The sequence below is a fragment of the Trichosurus vulpecula genome, chromosome 5, assembly GCF_011100635.1.
Source record: "Trichosurus vulpecula isolate mTriVul1 chromosome 5, mTriVul1.pri, whole genome shotgun sequence".
Lineage (NCBI taxonomy): Eukaryota > Metazoa > Chordata > Mammalia > Diprotodontia > Phalangeridae > Trichosurus > Trichosurus vulpecula.
Genome location: NC_050577.1, coordinates 300,128,429 through 300,140,977, shown reverse-complemented (window position 1 = coordinate 300,140,977; position 12,549 = coordinate 300,128,429). Strand labels below are relative to the sequence as shown.

General features: G+C 57.5%; 1 protein-coding gene across 1 annotated transcript in view; it reads right to left on the bottom strand.

Moving 5' to 3' along the window:
• Positions 1–1,743: 1,743 nt before the first annotated feature.
• Positions 1,744–12,549, bottom strand: part of SREBF2 (sterol regulatory element binding transcription factor 2) — a 45,139-nt gene continuing 34,333 nt past the window's right edge. The window contains exons 11-19 of the mRNA XM_036759533.1: positions 12,280–12,449; positions 10,947–11,115; positions 8,879–8,981; positions 8,231–8,340; positions 7,130–7,262; positions 6,556–6,724; positions 5,094–5,279; positions 4,246–4,357; positions 1,744–4,106 (exon numbers count right to left, since the gene is read on the bottom strand). Of these exons, the coding sequence (XP_036615428.1) occupies positions 3,886–4,106; positions 4,246–4,357; positions 5,094–5,279; positions 6,556–6,724; positions 7,130–7,262; positions 8,231–8,340; positions 8,879–8,981; positions 10,947–11,115; positions 12,280–12,449 (1,373 nt within the window). The 3' untranslated portion in view covers positions 1,744–3,885. The remainder of the gene's footprint in view (positions 4,107–4,245; positions 4,358–5,093; positions 5,280–6,555; positions 6,725–7,129; positions 7,263–8,230; positions 8,341–8,878; positions 8,982–10,946; positions 11,116–12,279; positions 12,450–12,549) is intronic.

Genomic DNA, 12,549 nt, shown 5'->3' with positions numbered 1-12,549 from the left:
GTCATCTACCTTTTACCCAACCCCATCCATCCAGTGACTCCACGGATCCACTGAAATGACCCACTGTAGTTTTGGGGGCAGTTTCAATTTTCAGGAAAGTTTTCTTTCTTTTGGCCTCAAACTGCTTTGAAATTTCTACCTAGTGGCCCCAGTACTGCCTGGCTGGGGCTTTTTTTGGTGGGGTTTTTTGAGCGGAGGGGGAAGTATCAATATGGTCATCTCTTCTACTTGACAACCCTTCAAATTTTAAAAATCGACAATCTATCTTCCCCACCCCCCATCTCCACTCTTCCCTTTGCCAGGTTAAACAGGGAACTCCTTTAACAGATGCTTGAACAAAAAAAATCTTAGGCAAGACTCCTCGGGGCAGGTTCTAGCTTGTCAAGGTCTCTTGAGAGGGCCTCTCACAGGGCCCCAGCCATCTTCCACCTCTTCTGCATAGCCTTTAAGGACTTGAGGTCAGAGTTCTGGTCCAGCCAAATATATGGCTTCTTTGGAATCCTCCCCCTCCCCACACACCTTTTTTCCCATATCTAAACCATCTGCATCAGCAGGATTCTGTTAGTCTCAGGCCAAGGGATCCCACCCAGTCAATTCTCTGGCCTCTTGAAATTCGTCCTCCCAGAGCCTAGGGTGGAAACTACATCCAATCACCCATCTCCCTTCTCTATGTACAATGGCAAGCATTTATTAAAGCCAAGTACCATGTGCCAGGCACCATGCCAAGGACTGGAAAGTACAAAGAATGAAGGTGGTCCTTGCCCTCGAGGATCTTACTTTCAGCATTTCTATCATAAACTCAAACAGTGTTTGGCTAACATCCCTCTCAAGGATCAGGTTATAGGAGATTCCCACAGTCTTTGCTTCAACACTGGTTCTGGAGTCAGGAGGACCCAAGTTCAAATCCAGCTTGTAAAATGAGGAGGCTGGACCCCTGGCCTCAGCCAAACCTTCAAGCTCTCTATGTGGGACCCCCTGGCAGTATTAGGTCCAGGATAGGGGTTTTCTTTGGAGCCGAGCTTGTCATCTGAGTTTTCAAGAGGGACCCCCACAGTGTCTGCCTATACCCCCCCATACGCCATGCCCGTATACACACATTCTCTCTCAAGACACTCAACCCAATTAACTCCTGTCTTTAGAGCCCTCTCCAGGAGGCCCACACCTCACAGAAATGTCAAGGTCCAGCCAGCTGGGAACCCGTCATGTCCTCTTTACCACCAAAAGCAAATTCAAACCTGAAGTGAGGAGGGGAAGGCAGTAACCCAAGGGAGAAGGGAGAAAATAGATGAAGGGGAAGCGAGCACAACCCGGGCCTAAACCTTGGATCGGATCATAGGAAGCAAACAGGGCCCCGGCCTCCCTCTCAGGCTGGGGAGCCGCAGCACAGAAAAGAGCAAAGGGCAAAACTTCCCGCAAGGAGACACTGGGCTTGGCCTCAAGGCTGAGGGCCAACTGTTCCCTTTTCAAAGAGCACAAAAGAAAAAATGCTCAAACCAAAGCTGGAAATGTTCGGGTCAGACACAAAGAGAACTTACAGCCCCTGCTGGGTCCTACTCACAGCCAGCTGGGGCCAGAGGCTCAGACGCCTGTTGTGTGACCTTGGAATTCACCTAACATCCCTGTGGAATGAGAGGCTGGACCAGGCAATCCCCAAGGCCTCCCGGCCCAAATCATCGGTCCTCAGGGAACAGGACTGGATGGGATAGAGAAGGCACAGAATGAAAACACACACACAGACACATACCCGGACATGGAGTGGGCCAGGAGACCAAGCTGTGTTTATTGACTATCCCAGACAAGGTGCATGATTGAACATAAAAAGATCCCTCTGGGGAACTGAGCCTCAGCCTTCCTTGGGGGGCTAAATAGCCCCCCAGTTCCAACACCCAAACCTGTCCCCCACCCCCACCCCTAACAACAAGGCACATACGTACACAGATAAAATAAACAACGGTTGGGACTGGCGCTGAACCCATAAATAACAAAGAATACAAAACTGGTCCACAGACCCCTCCCGCGGTCAACAGGCTGGGAGAAGCCTGCGATGGGAGAAATCAGCAAGAACAGCAGGTGGCCTGGGGTGGGCCCTTGGCTACTACATGGTTTCACTTCCTCTACTGTGTTCCCTGCCCAGTAGCCAGCAAGCTCTGCCTAGACCTTCCACCGAAGTGCCTAAGGCCAGGAAGGCCGAGGGTCCCACAGGGAACTGCTCCCTCCATGCTGAGGGCTAGGTCCCCTGCCTTGATTTGAGAGGCTGGCCCAATCCAGTCTTCCCCTGTCCCAATCCTGCCTCCAGGCACTCCCACAGCTCTTTTTCTGTGTCAGGTGGTGAGGTTGGGTACTACTTCCCAGACCTTCTTTCCTCTCTTAAGCCTGAGGCTGCTGGAAACCAAATCGCCTCTAGGAAGTGGCCCCGACTAGCTGACTCCAACGGTGACCAAGGCTCCAGGGAAGATATTTGGCCCATGGTGAAAGCAAAGCTACTGGTCTCTGGTTCTCAGGGGCATCTGGGCACTTCCAGCAAGAAGACAAGGTCTGCCAAGCCTCAGAATTGCTAGGCCTTCCAGGGTGGTAGGGAGAAATCTACCCCAGAAGGGCCTTCTACCCAACAGTTCCTGGTGATACAGTAACCCCTCTGATTGAGGGAGAAGATGGCCTTTGGACATGTCTGTGATGCTCCATCTGAGGGATCCCCTGGCCAGCAATGATGAGGGCCTCCCCCAACACTCCCCTGGAGCTGCAAGAGGGGCAGGAGCGAGGCATCTGCCCACAAGGGTAAAGCCAGCCCTGGGCCTCTGCCCTAGCCTAAGAAGGGAAGAAAATAGCATCTTTGTCCCAAGAGGAGGAGGGCCCTGCTGGGCATACCTCTCCTGGGTGTGGGGAGGCAAATGGAGGGGCTTTGAGAGGCCCTGCCCATTCTCGAACTAAGAGGCCTGGGTGGGAGGCACAGTTCCAGGGAAGAAGCTGGGCAGACCAAGGCCCAGTCACGGCCACTTCAGCTGAAGAATTTGGGATAAAAACAGAACAAGGACCAGGGTGCCCAAGAAATGCAAACAAGCCCCCCCTCCCCCACCATCCAGATGGTTCCACTGATGTTGTCACTGGGCCATCCCACTATGCTCCAAGGTGCCCTCCCCACTTGGCATCCACTCAGACCGATTGCCCCAGTAAGTGTCCTGGCCCAGCTGGAGCCCAAGAGAAAGAGACAGAGGGAAGGAGGAAGACAATGAAGGAGGATACCATTTTTTGTTTTTTAGAAAATTAAAAAAAGATGATTTTATTTCATGTTTGCCCTGAGGACTGCCCCCCCTTCCCCTCCCCCATTTCTGTGACTCCCTCGGAGCTGGGCTCTGGACTACCACACTCACCCCACAGCTATCGCTTCTAATACGGGAAAATAACTAACGTCTACATCAGAGACAGGAGAGGAGACAGCAGAAGAGAGGGGGCTACCACACCCTAATGGCTCAGCAAACCAAACACACAAAGCCAGAGTAAAAACCGTCCTGTTTCCAAACACGTATTTTGACAGGAGCCTGAAGCGGCCCTGGCCCAGCTGATGGCCAGAGGGCTGCAGGGAGGGCCCCTGCCTGGGACCCCTGCCCCTGGGGCTTGCCTGCTGCCCCCCAGTCTCTCCTCCTGGGCCCCATCCAGGCACCAGACCACTAGAATCTCCTTCCTCAATAAAAGATGAAACTTTCCAAGTTTCCTGGGGAAGCCCAAGGGAAGGACAGCTGGGCAGAGCCTGGCAGTGGAGGGGGCAATGACCAGCAGCCTGAGTGCCCCAAGCCCCCAGTTCAGATGGTACAAGCAAGGGGTTCAGGTGACATAGGCTGAGACAGAAACGAGAAAGGGTCTGAACAGGGGGGTGGGGCAGGGCTCGGGTTAGGAGGCTGCGATGGCAGTGCCCCCGCTCAGCTTGACAATCATATGTTGGCAGTCGCTGCAGGAACGTCTGTCCCCAACTTTCTCGAGGGTCCGGGCAGCTTCTGCCAACAGCACCGCCCGCTGGCCCGGGGATGAGAGGAAGGACAAGGGCAGGTGGCGGCAGGCCAGCAGGATGGCGGTGGCCCGTTCTCGCTGCCCAGGGAGAGCATCGGCCTCTCCTGCATGGAGAGAGGGATGGAGAGTCCCCAGGTAAGCCTCAGGACCTGACACCCACCCCTCCCTGCCAAGAACCTCTGGGGCCATCCCCCTCCCCCAGGCGGGCCTTTCCCTGCCCCAAGAGGGCTGAGATTGCCTCACCATGCTTGGTCGTCTGGGCCATCCGGCGCCTCAGGCTGTGCTCCAACAGCTGGTGGGTGCGGGTGGGGCTGGCGCCGGCCATGAGGCGCACCGTGGCCTCATGCAGGAACACCTGGGGGGCAGGAGGAAGGGACACCGGAGCCTAAGTAAGGGTATGTTCAGGGCCTTCCAATTCATTCTCCAGCATCTCCTGTACCCCATCCCCAAGGGGCCTCTGTTCCCCACAGGGCTCTTTAAAAATGCCAGCACCCATGGGGGAAACCCCGAAATGAAGAGGTCAAAGGTCATTCAGTGATGGGCACCCAGACGGGAGGGAATGGCACTGCCTCATCTGTCAAATGAAAGGCTGGGCTGGCCTCCTTCCTGCTGCCCACTTAGAACCCCATGAGCCAAAGCAGGAGCTCATGGCCACTGGGAAGGCCAATCTGCCACTGTGTTCCACGAAGTTGCCCAGCTCCCTTTCCTGCTCGGCATCCCTCTGAGCTCTGCTGGGGATGCCCAGAAGGCCTACCCCAGAGCCAGTCCTGAGGTCCCCAGGGGCCAAAGTGGCTGGTGCTTCAAAGTTCATGCTTGTGAGTCACAACAGGCCCACCCGAGTCTCAGAGGTGAGGCTGCTTGCCCTGGGGGCAGTTGGCAGGTTGGGCAGGGAGGACTGGGAGCCAGGGCTGGTCGTCTTCTCATTCCACTACAGCCCTTCCCTCTCCTGTTCCCCACAGTGCCCCATGCTGGGCTGGGCACCCACTTGTCAAGCAATCACAATGATCTGCTGGGCCATCCTCTAAGGGGGTCAGACCAGACTTAGCCCCAAGTGGCCCGGGGGTACAGGGAGAACGGTTCCTGGTTCTTACTTTTCGATAGGCTGGCCGGAAGCTGTGTGCCAGCCTGCGCAGGCTGCCAAGATCCCTCTGGAAGCCCGCAAGCTCAGGAGCCGAGGCATGGAAGGTCTCTCCCAGGGCAGGGCTGGAGCCTGCCTGCTTCTGCCACAAGGCAGTCCGGAGGGACAGCAGCAGGTCACAGGTGAGCAGCTGGATCACCTGCAGAGGGCCAGAGCAAACAGGAGGGAAGCGGTGAACAGCCTGGCCCAGAGTGGGGTGGCCCAGAGCCCAGGGAGCAGCATGGGAGGGGAGGGGGCAGAGGCCAACCATATAGCACCCTTGTGCCCACCCAGGGGCTTTGGGGGCTCCTTCCAGTGGGTGGCCTGGCCCCAAGTATGCTCCTCTCCACGGGAGCCTTGTCAGACCAGACAACCAACCAGTCTACGCCAGCACCAGCAGGAGAAAGATTGGTGCTGGCGTAGACTGAGGACTGGCCGGTGAGCCAGGAGGCTAGGGCTTGTCCTAGGGAGAATGGGAGGCGGCAGGCCTGGGCTTTATGGCTGTCCTCCACCTCATCCTTCTCCGTGGATAGATGCCCATGGCTGCTTCTTGCCCACCTCACCAGCAGCTTCTGTGTAGACATCTTCTCCCCACTCTGCCCCACTCTGCACCCCGGCACAGGAGTCTGGGTCCAGCAGACAGAGGCTCTGCAGTCCTGGGGGTGGGACAGCGGGTCTCCACACCCTGCTATGTGTGTGTGTTTGAGGGGTGGCAGTGGGAGGCCAGGCAGGGTCAGCTCTGGGTCACTCCTGGGGCATCCCTGCATGGGGAGGCAGTCATGCCTCACCAAGGCGGGTACTCTGCTATGGAACCACGCCCCCCATCCTGTGAAGTTTTCCCTTTGCTCAGCCCCTGGCCCCACCAGCAGGCTCAGGTCTAACCCTTCTGGGCCTCTGCCAGCTCCCCCAAAGCACCACCTCGCCAGAGCTGGCCTGGGAGAGCTCAGGAGAGGGAGCGGGGGTGGCAGCGGCAGAGGCGGCGGCGGTGGCGGCGGCAGCAGCGCGGGCCTCTGGGATGCACTGTGGGAACATTGCACGGCCCTGACATGACGTGCAATGCAACTACAATGCACCCCAGCCGCTCGCAGGGGAGCTCTGCCCGCCCCAGGCGAGGCGAGGAGGCCATGCCCGGCTGCCCTAATGACCACGTGCCCCCGAATCTCCCTGCTGGGGCTGGGGAGCAGGGGGAGGGGTGAGCAAGGCAGGGGTGGAGGGGAAAAGGGGGGAAAGCCAGGCCCCAGACCCAGCTGGTGAGGAGGTGGGGCACAAGGCCAGGCTTCTCCTGGAGCAGGGGGAGGGGTGGGCCAGGCCTCCAGAGGACAGCCAGGCCCCAGACCCAGTGGGTGAAGAGGTGGGGCAAAAGGCAGCTTCTCCTTCTCTCCACGGGGAGCTTCCCCACTTTACCCTCCCTCCCACTGGGAGCGCCAGAGCCTTACATGGGTGAGCCCCGCATCAGAGGCTGAGCTGCTGACATTGAGGCTGCCCCATAGGTGGCCGCTGGCTCTCTCACAGTGACCAAAGGAATTCTGTTGTGCTTCGGCCTTCCCTGAGAGCGAGGCATGCATGGCCCGGCAGACGTGGAAAACAGCCTTCACGAGGGGGCTCCTGGGAGGGAGGCAGGAGACAAAGCAAGGTTTCCTCTCAGCCATTTTAAGGGGCTTATCTCTCCTCCCCCAGCTCTCCCAGGGCGCCAGCCCTTCCAACAAAGAATAAAAATGAAGGAGCCGTTGGTGAACACTACCCAGCCTATGCCCAAGGCCAACAGGACAGGTATAGCTCCAACACCTGTGGGCCCCCACCCACAGCCTTCAGCTGAGCATTCTGGGTACTGGCCCTCCACCCCCCAAGTGCATGCCCAACGTCTCCATGGTTCCTCTGGGCACCCACTGGCATCCTGCCCTGCTTCTTCCTGTCTCAGGCAGCACAGGTGAGTGAATACATCCTTCCTCCCATCCCCCACTCCTGACACCACAGACCACACACAATGAAGACGGGAAAGGGACCACGCACTCAGCCATTTCTAGGGACTTGGGGATTCGCTCCACTTCAGTGAACCTCGAGCGCACAGCTGCATCGTCCCCCTGGAGCCAGCCAATGGCCATCCAGACCGCGGATGTCCACCACCTGCAGATGATGTCCGGGCCTGGATGGGGAACAGTAAGGACAGGTAGTTACTACAGGACACTCACGTCCAGGTTACCTCATGATATGGGTGAGGATGATGGCATCGTCACCAGCAGCAGGGGGTGGCCAATGCAGTCCTCAGTTACTCCATGAACCCCTTTCAGAACAGTCATGGGCCTAAAGCAGCCATGTGTAGGCTCCTGACTGAGGAAATTTCATTGTTCCCCAAATTCCTTGTCCTAAGTCCGGCCCTGGGCCGGGAGCTCGAGAGAGGTGGGGGCTGTAAGCATATTCATGTGGCCGGGCAGAAGAGCTGGTGAAAGCGGGGAGCCAACGAACAAAGTCTTCTAAGCTGCAAGCTACTTAAATGCCTTAGAAACATACTTAAATTGTTTTACCTTATTATTAATATATATTTTTGAATATTCAAAGTCTATCCCCCAAAACAGGGATTCTTAACCAGGAGTCTATGAATGTAGGCAGACTGGCATGGAGTCAGTGAACTTATTTCTAAAAATATTTCGCTATTTCAGTGTTGAGTCATTCCCTGGTAATCCTGGGTATTTAGTTTTACACATTTATAAACATCTCTTGACAAGGGCCCTGTAGGCCTCATCCAAGGGCTGTCCAAGGGACAAGAACTCCCTTAAAAAGGATTAGAGACCCCAGCTTTCAAAGAACTGCAGCAAATGGGACAAACTGCTGGGAGCCCCTCAAAGGCATGGAATGCCAGGCTCAGACCAGCCTCCCTTCCAGGCATCCCAGCATGCCCTCCTGCCAGGCTCGGCCTGACCCAGAGCCTTCAGCAGGGGCAGAGATGCTGCTCACTCTGTGGGTTTAACACTGGGGATGGTAGCTGAGCTAGGCTTTCTCAGTATGTCAGCAGATCCCAGCAGGTCCCAGTCCCTGTGTCCCTGTGTCTGGCCTCCCCTCCGGTGACTCATGAAGGTGACCCTCACCCCCGCCTCCCACCCCCAAGAGACTCACCGAGTGCTGACTTCAGCACCGAGCTGTTTGTGAAGGGTGGGGCCATGACCCCCACAGAATCCACAAAGGAATTGAGTAACTTCAAGTACTCCAGCGCACTGGACAGCTCGCTGAAAACCAGACAAGACCAAAGGAAAAAGCACTGACTGCCAGGTCCCTAGATCTGGACTGGCCCACCTCCCCACCATACCTGGCAACCCAGCCCTTGCTCTCGCCAAAGCTCTGTTCCATCTGCCCAAGGGGTGGCTGAAGCACCTCAAGGACCTCCCAGGGAGCCCAGAGAATGGCCACCCCCACCCCAGCTCAGGCCTCCAAACCTGCTCCTCCCAGGGAGCCCAAGGTGCCAGCTCAGTCCACTGTACCCAGGCTCCCTGCTGGATTACCCTGCCCACAACCACCAGCTGAAATCTCCTCAAGCCCAGCTCTGATCATGTCACCCTGTGCACAGCGCCCAGGGCCACCCACCCAACAAGCCCAAGTTCTTTGGTTGGTTAGCCACAGAAGGCTGTGTACAATGTGACCACACGTGACCCTTCCAGTCTCCATAGCATCAGGGCTTCAGGGCTGGCAGGGACCTCGGAGGCCAGCCGAGTCCAACCCCTTCATTTCACAGATGAGGAAACGCGCCCTCCTGCTCCCAGGACATACCAGGTCTCCTCGTCCTGCTCGGCTTGGGGCTTCACCAGGGCATCCACGGCTCGTGTGAGCAGATGCTTACAGAAGGCCTGGTGCACCTGTGCGATGGGGTCCGCTGCCAAAGTGACAGGTGGAGAAGACTTAGGCTGCTTCAAATGCCCTTCTGGTCATCAACTGGACACGAACCACCCCAACAGGGCTGAACAAAACCCTGCCCTTCTCCTTATAAAAACCATTGGGGAGAAATCCACCCCCATGAGGTGGGCAGAGGCAGCGCCAATGCCAGAGGGGCCCCCAGACACACGTGCCCTTGGACCCAACGCTGCTGCCCCCAACGAGCTCGGGCCCCACCACTACAGAAGTCCTCATGGTGTCTTTCTTAGTGGCAGCGGGGAAGCCAAGGGGGTGCCCACCGATCAAGAGACAAACATGTTATGGTGCGTGGACTTTGGCTAAATTGTAAGAAATGAGCAAAGGAATGACTCTAGGGGGACTCCTACACACCAAGATGGGGTGAGGGGAGCAGAAGCAGGAGAACCCCCTACAGGAACAACATCCCAAAGACAAAGGACTGATGGGTGCAGTCACACAGGCTAATTCCAGGAGGCCGGGGGACGGCTGGGAGCTGGCACATTGCTAGGCGAGGCCAACGCAGAAGTGTGTTTTTATCTAACTACATGGATGTTCAAAGGGTTTTTTCTTTGTTTCAACTGGGGAGAGCGGCAGGAATGTAAATGCTTGTTAATGCGGGAAAAGTTAGATTCAGGGGGAATAGCTGGACAAAGTCCAGTACGCAGAGGGGACAGATGTCACTGGGCAGCACAGAACAGCAACCCTGAGGAATTCAGAGAAACGCAGGAAGATTTTGAGGAGCTGAGGCCCATGAGAAAAGCAGAACCAAAACAAGCTACACAAGCAAAGAGAACACCACTTAAAGGGAAGCCAGCTCCCTCTGAGTAACCGAAAACCCCACTGAGGTCCTGGGCACTGGATGACGAAGCCAAGAGGTGGGGTGCTACCAGGACAGAATGGTGTGCACACTCTTAGAAGGAGGCACAGTAGGAGATGCTTTGCTCAATTGTCACTGTCACGAATGACTGTGATCTGTGTTCTTTTTTGGTCTTCTCCCTCTCAGAAATGGCGATAACGTAAACATAAAGCAGCAGTAAAATGTTTCTTTTAAAGGGCGGCATACAGTGGAGGGGGAGCTCCGTGGCAGTGGCTTGGCAGCTGCCAGCACCTGGAAGCCCTGTGTGACCAGCCAAGACTCAGCTCCCTGACTTGCCCCCGGCTGTCCAACCAGCTCTGCCTTGGGTGGGTGGAGGAGGGCGGTGACGCTGGTTGGGGGACACGCAGAGAAGAAAGGTGGCTGGTAGCACCAACCTCTCGGGAGCAGCTGCTGCCTCCAGGGCTTTTGACACAGAAGAGAAAACCTAACTCAAAAAGGGAAAGGCAACATAACCTTGGGAAGGGAGGGCAGCCCCAGGCTCTGGTTGCTTCAGACATATCTGCCCATCCCTGACCATGCCACTGTGGAGCAGCAGCCTGTGGGCCCGGCCTCAGCCCTCTGAGAGACATCTGCCTCCCCGGACCCCAGAGGGGCCAAACCACCCGATCCAAGAACAGATGGAGGTTGCCACAGCCCTTGAGAATGAATTACAGGCATGTGGCGTAAGGGAGGATGGGCAGAAGGTCATTAATAATCCTGGGACAGGAACCAGGACCGCCTGGGAGTCCGCCATGTTCTCACACCCAGGGAGCAGTGTTTCTGATGTACAGAGGACAGTGAGGCAGACAGACAAAGACCACTGTCTGTGGCCTGGAAGCCCAGAGCAAAGCCAGGGAGGGAAGCCCAACCTGGAACAGGCTCACATCCTTTCTCATCAATGGCCAGTGACACAAAGAATGCCTCCCACGCCTCCTGAGCCAGGGCGCTGCTGGCTAGCCCTTGTTCCAGCTTTCTTCCTTCTGTTTTCTGTTCTATGGGTCACCAAGCCCCCGGCTCCCAGAGGGCAGGGCCGATGGTGTCACCTTCCCCCTCCCACCCCTACACCAGAGGAAGCAGGGGCCAGACTCCCACCTGGGTTTCTTGGGGCACAGTACAGGCTCTCCTTGGTGGCTGACTTCACCGACCAGCTCCGTTCCACAAAGAACTTCTGGCCCAGGGGGTGACAGAGCCAACGGAGAGAGTCGGGGACGGCATTCCGCTCAGGGCCACACAAGCTTTGGGCTCGGCTCAGGAAGCAGCTCTGTGAAGGCAGGCTGGGATGAGGGGCGGGGAGTCACCCAGAAACGTGTGGGAGGGCGGGCTGGCAGTCTGGTCAGGCAAAACCAAAACCCACGAATATGGGACTGGACATGAGCACAGGGCCCACAAAGTTGAGGCCATGCCAGGGTATGTGGGATTCTAACCACAGTGCTCCCCTCACTCTGACCCCCAGGCCCAAGGAGCCCCGAGGGAAGAGGGGGGAGTCAGGAAGGTCGGGAAAGCAGGAAACTCCCAGGCCTGAAGGCGGCTGTTCTTGACGCCCCAAGTGGCCTCAGCCCCTGATCCTCCAGCCATCTGAAGGTCAGAGCTCAAAGGGACTCAGCCTCTGGGCTTAGGCCATCTTCTCTCCCGGAGAAGCAGCCTGAGACCCAGAAGAGTCCTGGGCTCCAAGTCAGGAGAGACTCAGGTTCGAGTTCCAGCTGTGGCCGTTAGCACACTCCCGCCTCGTGGGACCGCTTTGCCTCCGGGCTGTGGAGATGAGGCCTGGAGAGTGATCTGTACCCTCCAAAAGGGGCAGCCCCAGCCGCTGCTGGGCGTGGGGGTCATAGGGCCACAGGCCCAAGCTCAGTGCTGACTTCTGTTACATGCTTCAGTCACTCGGGGCACAGACAGTGTCTCAACTCCCCCCTCCCCGCACAGGTTGCTGTGCACAGGAAGCATTCCATGGAGGCCTCCTGAGGAAGCAGCCTCGGCCCCCAAGGTCAGAGGCACCAGCATGGACAGAGCGCTTTACAAATACCGTGTCACCTGCACCTCACAAGTCTGGGAGGCAGGCACTGTCACTGTCCCCCATCCACAGATGAGGCAGGGGTGAAATGGCTTGCCCAGGAGCCCACAGCCAGGAAATGTCTGAGGCTGGATTTGAACTCGGGTCTTCCTGATTCCAGGCCCAGGGCTCCAGTCATTGCCCCACACAGCTGCCGCTAAGCTGACCAAGTGACCGTCCCACAGAGTAAGCAGCCTCCAGAACCAGGCCTGGCTCCTCCCACACAGGGAGGGCACGATAGCGGCTGCTCCAGCTCCTGGCTCAGGGCCGACAGCTGTGCCAGGGAAGGCAGAGCCAGCAGACCGGCTCCCCCTGGGCCCTGGGCACCACCCCCCACCCCCAGCAAGCTCCCCAGGCGGCCCAAGCTGAGGTACTCACAGCCAGGAAGCCCAGTTTGCCCCCGCAGCGGGTCTTGAGTCCCACGGCTGCCGTGAGGTGGATTTCAGCCTGGGTGCTCGGGGGGATCTTCTCCTCAGCACACTCGGCCAGATTCACGGCACACAGGGCCATGTGCAGATCGGAGCAGGCGGAGCCAGCCGGGAGCTTCCCTGCAGAAAAGGGACACCGACTTGAGAGCCAGCCACCCACACATGCACAGCAAAGGGTGGGCCTCCAGGCCCAAGGGGAGGGAAGGCTCAGCCCCAGGGT